Raw genomic sequence first — 8,198 nt, forward strand, 5'->3', positions numbered from 1 at the left:
GCTCTCCTTAACCATTTGAGATATTTCTACAGACCCATTCGATCTGCGAACGAACTGCGACTGACACTGCGGCTGACACTGACACTGGAGGAGGGTGGTCAGACCAAACCAAGACGGGCCAGGCCAGGCCACAGGGTCTCTAGCTAGTTTCGCCACATTGTCACATACTTTGGCTCAACCGCCAGCTGGGGACTGGGGCTCCACGCTCCACGCCTGGCCCCATGCTATCCAATTGACTTGGTGGATGCGGCGAACCGGCAAACGACAACAGACCCTATAAAAGCGATTATCAATGGCAAAAGAAACAAATACTAAAACAAAACACCAAAACTTGGATGCATAGTGCGCCGCCAGAAGAAAGGGCATTGCTTCCCGAAAGTTTACTTGGGGCATAATAATTTCAAAACTATACGAAATTCGCAGCAAATCCTATTTCGTTTGAACAGAAATCATTTAGAAGACAATCCACAAATGTTTTTTTGTCTCCTTGAAATAATCTCATTTCTGGAAGAATTATTTTGGCATTTCATGCCTAGAGCTTCATAATTGTATTTCTGCTTGTATTTTTATCAATGCGAAATGACATGCCCACATTTAATTAGACAATTGTTTGATTGATTGTAGAAAAACACTTTAGATTAGAATAATAATCTGCACAATTTCCGCAGTTGCTGTACCTTGTACAAGGCATTGAATCTCTACATTTTCAGCAAGCAAAATGAAGTATCTGAAATAAACATATAAATAATGTTATTAATCATATTAATCAGTGGATCGTCGGCGAGGTTGAAGAAAACTCTGAAATAATTGCAAGGCCAGGCACTGCACTCTTCACACTTTTTATCAAGAACCAAAAAAAAGTGCAAGGACTCGTGGATTATTTGGTTTTGTTTTGTTTGGTTTTGTTGGCAGCTTATGCATATTAATAACAATTATCAATAGTTAATACAAATAATTAGCTAGACTCAATTATTATATACACAATGTACACGCTGACTATAATTTACATTAAAAAATATATGAATATAAAAAAAAAAACACATATTGTGGGGTGTGGGTAACATGTCGCTAGATTTATGGCTGGGATGGATCGGGCTGCTGGATCGGGTTTCAATTGACCGACTTAACGGGCTGGGATTTGCGTATGCGGGAGCGCACACAGTCCTCCAGGTACCAGCCCGCAATGGCCAGCACACAGAGGGCATTCAAGCAGTTGAGGGTAAAGGCGTAGCTGGTATGGTCCCGCACCAGACCTGGAAACGAAAATACAACTCTCAGATACAGCACGCATGTGTGAAAGAATCTTTCTTACCTATGAGTGGGCCACAGGCCATGGAGAAGCTGCCGGACATCAGTAGCTGAAGTCCTGCGGCAGCTGGCAGACGCTTCAGTGGCACATATCCTGGTATGATCAACGACCAGAAGACCGTGCGGAAGGCCTTGTTGAGGCCCAGAAAGAGAAAGATGCCGACCATCGCATAGAAATTGGTGGTCATCGACAGGAACATTCGGCCGAGGCACATGCCCAGGATGCCCACAACAAAGAAGGTGCGATTGCTCAAATTGATTTTGGCGGTGATCAGTGGAATGAGGAAGCGAACGATCAGATCGAAGAAGCCCAGCGTGGACATGGCCAGGGCTATCTGGCTGCTATTGAAACCCAGATCGTTGAGTATGAATGGCGTGAGAATGGCAAAGTTGATCTCCACAAAGTTGATCAGCGTGATGCCCAGGGCCAGGTTCAAGTACGTGAAGTCCCTCAGCAGATCCAGATCGAAGAATATGACGATTTTCATGTAGAAGGGCAGCTTCTTGCGGCGCTCACGCTCCATCTCGTCCTCGAGCTCCTGCTTGTCCCTCTCTGTCAGCTTCAGCGACACAGCCTCCGCCTCGGATTCCGATTCGTATCCTGGACGCGCCCTGTCCGTCTCCGTCTCCGTCTCTGCCTCCTCCTCCTTGATGCTGTGGCTCACGGAGATGCTGCGCTGCTGGCGCGGCGGAATATCCGTGCGCTCTCCGCGACTATTAAGACGCTTCAGCTCCACGTGGCCGCTGTGCTCGGACTTCTCCCAGGTGTTGAGGCGGTTACGGGTCCCGCTGCTGTTTAGCGAGGCCCTGGACCCAAACCATCCATCGTTGGCGCGTGGCAGCCCTGGTGTCTCTGGCTCCACCACACTCTTGATGATATCCTCATCCTGATCCTCGCGCTCGGCCTGCCCCTGCGGCTCGTGCAGCGCCTCGGCATCCTTGGACCGCTTCACCACGTGCCACTTCACCGGCTGATAGATCAGCGAGCAGGCGATCGTGTGCAACGAGGCGCCAGCGAACAGCATCGTCGTGCCCTGCACCCCGAACTCCTTCAGCATGTAGGTGGCAAAGTAGGGGCACACAATGGGCCCCAGTCCTGCCACACCGAACTGATACGCGGTGGCGGTGCGGCGCTTCACCTTGAAGTACGTGTTCACCGCCAGAGATGAGGCAGACACTGTCAGGCCACGCCCGAAGCCATAGATGATCGAGAAGCTCAGCATGTAGACGGTGAAGGTGTCGGCGAACACCATCCAAAAGAGGCCCAAGAAGGTCAGCACTGAGCCGACCAGAGCCACCACGCGGTATGTGTAACGCCGGAACAGCGGGCCATTCAACAGACCTGCAAAACAATTAACATAACATTATAGTGAGTTGTAGTGGGATTTATCATACAAAGCATGCGAAAGGATTTCATAGAGCACTTTGAGATACTTTTAATAAAGCTCATTTCCTAATTTAAGCAATTTTTTGTAGGAAAACACAAGCTAAAGATGAAATTTCCTCAGAGAAAACGGGCTCTGCGAGTGGCACACAATAAGTTGATTGATGTTTTGTAGAATTTCATCCACCGAAAATGTTACACATGTTAGTTTATATTAAAACTAAGACCTAAAAAGGTATACCAATAGATCTAGAGAACCCCCTTCGGTCTGTGACTTCACGAAGAGAAACGTGAGCTCTAAAATGTGTCTACAAGCTGTGTTCAAACTAACGCAAATGGAGTTGCGACGTCTCCATCAGTATAGAGAATTCCAGTGTGGCTTACTCACCCGTAAATGCAGAGACCGCAATCTGTGTATTGATGATGGTGGTTAGCTCCGAGGTGCTGATACCCAGATCAGCCATGCGACCGCGGAACAAAATGCCAAACTGCTGGGCCAGAGCGAATGTCACCAGCTGGGGAAAGGTACGGAGGCATCAGTATGGGGAGAGGGAATGCGGAGGGAGAGTGGGGGCCACTTACAATATTGACACCGCTGGCAATGGCCACCAGCCAGCCCCAGCCGCCATCGGGCGCCACAAAATCATCGCCCAGATCGCTCTTGTCGCGGCGCTTCTTTTTCTTTGTGGGTGAATGCGAGTTGGCTGGCACTATCTTGGCCTGGCCAGAACCATTCTTTGAGTGATGCTGCTGCTGCGGGTGGAGCAGTTGTTGGTCTGCTGTGTGCTGCTCCTCGGGCAATCGTAGTCTGGATGCCTCATTGCTGTAATTATTATTATTGTTGTTGTTTTTGTTGTCGTGGTGGTGATTCCCAGTATCAGTCATCGTGAAAACGCAGTGAGTGTTAGGACTGGGATTGGGACAGGGACTGGCACTGGCTGTTGTCTGATTGTTGCATCCCTGGATGGCTCATGCAATCATACGCCTAGAAGAAAGAAATAAGAATCGAGGTGAGTAACTGGAGTGATCTTTCGGAAGTCAGCGGACAGAGCAGCAAGTTCTACATTCAATCAAATCAAATAAGCAATATTCATTCGAGATAAGCACAAAATCAATGTTATATAAACAAATGATAAGACAGTTGAAATTCATAGTTCATAATTATATAAGCTTTGATTAGAGCGGAAGGCATGATTCTTGGTAGCACAGAGAAAGACTTTGGACGGTACTTTGGCAAGGCAATTTAACTTCCAGGATCCATCAGAAATATTTAAATAACTCCCACACATTAGTTAAAACAATTGTAAACGCTTGTTCGCTCGTTGATGCATCATTGGGATACCATAGATTCCTTTTTGAAACAAGCCTTCACATGTTCACTCTTCACTCAGCAATGCCAGACTGACTGCCCCTTACTCATTCGCAGCGACTCGAATCGAAAGCCTCTGCTACATTGTAGAGCATATCTTAGCTCTGGAAGACTTTGTTGGCACAGGCAGACCGCACCACATTGACTGAGCTTTTTGTTTGGATATTTTGTTGGCTTATCGCAGTCGCGCCCGCAAAAACTCAGAGCTAACTCTCACTCATTTTGCTCCGTTTAAGGTGGGTCTTTTTGGGGGGACCTCGAAACGTGACCGCCACCAAAAAAAGTCAATAACTAAATAAATAATACAACAATTTAACACCCATTATATAAAGAAAATAACAAACGTCAATCGTTTTCGATTGTGTGATCTGGCGAGCTCCGGCGAGCGCTTTTTGAGTAAGAAGCCGCTTTGGGGCGATACGCGTTACGAGTATTAGTATTATTTTCTTTTTCGGAATGAATCCCGCTTATCCGAGAGAGTTGAGTTGCTGACCAGCAGACCAGCAAGCAAATATCTGAACTGAACTGAACTGAACTGAACTGAGCGCGCTGCTGTAAATGCCAATCGACAAGCGGCAGGGCAAAGAAAGATATCTCCACCTTGGGTTTTATGAGATCATTGGAGTGTGGTGTAAGGGGTGGTGGCAGGGAAGCTACACACATATACGTAGACGTAGTCGATAAGGATAGCGTTTTATATCCAACACGAGGTGAGAGCGGAGCGGATGTCGACTGCTTCCTCACTTTCCGCCGCCACCACTTTATCGCAGAGCAGCGGACTGACCAATGTCTCTGTACGTACATGAATGTACGTATGTGCGGTCATGGCAGAAAATGATAAGATTCGCGCTGCTGGACGCGGCAAAGTTCGCTTTATTTGCACAGCGAGTAGAGTACTGGGTACTTGGACTGGGCAGTGGGAATATGGCTAATAATTGTGTGTGTGTACTAAAGGTCGCCGGGGCTGGGAGACTGGCAGATTGAGAGCCATTAAGCGGCTGCTCAAATATCAATTTTACAGCCTCTTAATTGTCCGGCAATCAATAAACAACGGCTGGAAAGCCACCCAATAGAGTATGCTAAATACTCGCATGTACAGTGAGTGCGGAAAAACTTCTGACTCTGCTTATCAGTTCCTCCTCGATAGGAATAGGTACCATATAATTGCTGCTAATTGACCTTAAGCCTCTTGTTTTCTTATCACCAAATGTGACAAAGCGATATGCGAATGTGAACATGTGTACATATGCGTGGATATATGGCCATGGAATATTTCGGTGGCGTTCATCGATCGAACCATCCATCCATCGATCAATAGAGCACATGGCTGCTCCACTGCACACGTGATGATCCTCTCCAGGCTGACCCACTTCTTTTGATGGTTTATCATAAGATGCTCCACTGATATTGCTATTGGATGAACACAAGCATTATCTTTTATACGTAAGTATGTCAAAGGTCTTCAGTTTAATAGAGTAAACTTTGATCAGCATCTGTTTGCTGATCTGCCTGCTCACTCACAAGGAAGTTTGATAAGCATTTTATAATATGTGCACATGCCATCAAGTATTCTCAAACGATTTAGAATCATTCAAGATTAGAGTTCATTTCTTTTTGAAACTACCCCACACAGCAAAGTTCGACTGCAAAACTTGTATACATCTGGGATGGGACATGGGCTTCAAGTGCTTGATTAACACGCATTTGTCGCTGCCATCGTCAGGCATTATTAAGTTTTGAAGACGTCTGTCTAAAGCTAAAAACAAACATCTTTATAATTAGTGCTTTCCGCATTATATGATTACTCTGCCCCCTCTCTGCTCTGTTCCTTCTCTCTCCACTGCCGTCTACCATCTTTCACACTCCATAAAAAGGTATTTGTATTGTAAACAAAAAAAAACAAAAGAAAAAGGCGAACGAGCCGCGGGGAGGAGCTGCTGACGATGCGAATGCTGAGGATGTTGAGAGGTGGAAGCTTTAGTTGTGTGGGCAAACAACTTGTAACAGACACTGTGCGACGGCACGCCTCATTGGGGCGCTCTGTAAACTGTAATCCCGCTACGTCTCTCTCTCTCTCTCTCTCTCTCTCTATGTCTCTGTGCCTCTGTGTAGACTTTGATTGATGAATGCTCGTAGAATGGGTTGGAAGGGGAGCATAACGGATATTACCCCGAGACATATTTAGACATTCAAGTTATTGAATACAGTGGAAGTCCTCATTGAAGTTCTCTAAATATGGTCACATTTAGCTTCTTTATCTGTGCACAATTGGTTGAATGTTTTGACTTTTAGAAGAACCAAACAACCCCCTAGAGACTCCCCTGAGAGTCCCTAATACTGCTAATACAAACTGGAACATATGGACCCGTTTTGGCATATGTTTCATCTCTAGGTACTCGGTGTACTGGTCCACTATTATCTGTAGACGTATCTATAGATTTCAGTTTGGATGTTTCGCTTCTATGCACGTGTCGCCGAGGAAAGCGCGCGCTTATTTTGTTGCTTTTGTGTTAATTGCTACTAAATTAAAATACAAATGTCAAAACACACACACACATGCACACGCACACAATTAAATATATTTATATATGTATATATATTTGAGGCCGTACAGTTTTATTTTTGTAAAACGATTCTTTCTGTTTTGTCTCTTGACTTTTCCACTGCTGCCGGCGCTTGCTGCTGTTTTTCTTGTTTGTTGCTCGTTCGCGCTCTGCTCCGACGTTTAGAATATGTAAAATGTTTAAAAACAAAAACAAAAACTTAAAAACAAATGCAAAAAACAAAAAAAAAAAACAAACAACAAAAAAACACGGAGAGTGTAAAGAGCTTGTAGGTGAAGCCGCGAGAAGTAAATAGAATTTTTCAGCATTCAACAGGCGACGGCGACTTCGACTCGACTTTTCCGTTACGTTCACCAGCGCGAACTGAACTGAATGATTTTGTGAATTATAGTATTAAACACCAGAATACAAACGAAACTCTCTCAAACACACACACACACACACACACACACACGCTAATACAGGCAGGGACAAACACCAACACATATGCACCTGCACTTGTATGTATGGGAGCCCCTTTGGGTGACAGTGTGGTACATAAAAATACACTTACATTCGCCACCGATGCCGGGTTCTGTGCTGGCTGCCGGTGAGATATTTATTTGTTATAGATATGCATATACAGCTGTACATATATTCATAAATACATACATATGTACAGCTATGTAAAGCGAAGCTCCCTCCCATCGTCCAAGTCTGCTTGTTATTTTGTGGTCTTTTGTCTTATTCGCTTATGTTGCTGCTCCACTTGATACCCTTTTGCTGCAGAGTGCTTTACGATCCAGAAGAGGGTGGATAAGCATTTAAGCAGGACATCTAGCAAGTTAATCCATTCCACATGTGCAGACTGATGTTTCAAAACCCACCGAAAATTCAATTAAAATCGGATAAAAAAAACTATGTACATAGAGCTCCAACACTGTACGTAATTTTTCAATAGCACAAAATATGAGCAACATTATTTGTACATTTGAAACATCTTACTTATTACTGTCAGAACTCATCTGAAGATAATGCCAAGCGATCATAACAATATGTAGTATCAAAGGGTATTATATGATTCGGTTATCCTTTCTGGTACTTCTTCGACTTCTTTTGATAAGGGAATAATGTTCCATTGTATTTGCCTTGGTGTTGTTGTAATTAGTTTTGCCGTCGCAGGTGCGATTATCAGAGCAAACATTCATGAATACATTCATACGTTCATATACCACTGAGGAGGAACCACACTGGCCTGTGCACATCACATACAATCAGTAGTACACATGTATGTAGGTCCGTATACACACTCATAAATACATTATGATAGCAACGATGATTAGAATTTGATTTTGTCATCGACCAGCACAGTGGTAAGCGACTCATTTAGATTCCCCATTCGTAGAGCTAAGCCGAAGAGGATAGGCTTTGCGTACCTTTCAAGATCTTCCTGGCAGTCGAAAAACTTCTCTTTACTTTACTTCCGAAAACAAATACACGTGTGGCGCGTCATGCCAGGGATCCACTCGTCGTTCTACTCGTTCGTATAGCCCTTGTGGCACTGTGTGTCTGGCATACAGGAAATGCTTTTAGT

The 8,198-nt window shown here is 44.8% G+C and overlaps 1 protein-coding gene across 1 annotated transcript; it reads right to left on the bottom strand.

Moving 5' to 3' along the window:
• Positions 1 to 864: 864 nt before the first annotated feature.
• LOC117590208 lies at positions 865 to 6,979 on the bottom strand. The gene is made up of 5 exons (XM_034282660.1): positions 6,674 to 6,979; positions 3,275 to 3,677; positions 3,081 to 3,207; positions 1,313 to 2,650; positions 865 to 1,253 (listed from the first exon to the last, which is right to left on the bottom strand). Exons 2-5 carry the CDS (start codon positions 3,575 to 3,577, stop codon positions 1,111 to 1,113), a joined length of 1,911 nt encoding a protein of 636 aa, XP_034138551.1. The 5' UTR covers positions 3,578 to 3,677; positions 6,674 to 6,979; the 3' UTR covers positions 865 to 1,110.
• Between the last annotated feature and the right edge of the window lie 1,219 nt (positions 6,980 to 8,198).

Source organism: Drosophila guanche, unplaced genomic scaffold (assembly GCF_900245975.1).
Source record: "Drosophila guanche unplaced genomic scaffold, DGUA_6, whole genome shotgun sequence".
NCBI lineage: Eukaryota > Metazoa > Arthropoda > Insecta > Diptera > Drosophilidae > Drosophila > Drosophila guanche.

Excerpts from the sequence above, each read along its gene's own strand:
- LOC117590208 (XM_034282660.1), bottom strand. The coding sequence starts at position 3,577 with ATGACTGATACTGGGAATCACCACCACGACAACAAAAACAACAACAAT. Across the intron at positions 3,208-3,274 it reads TTGCCAGCGGTGTCAATATT|CTGGTGACATTCGCTCTGGC; the intron begins GTAAGTGGCCCC and ends ACCTTTCCCCAG. Across the intron at positions 2,651-3,080 it reads TGCGGTCTCTGCATTTACGG|GTCTGTTGAATGGCCCGCTG; the intron begins GTGAGTAAGCCA and ends ATTGTTTTGCAG.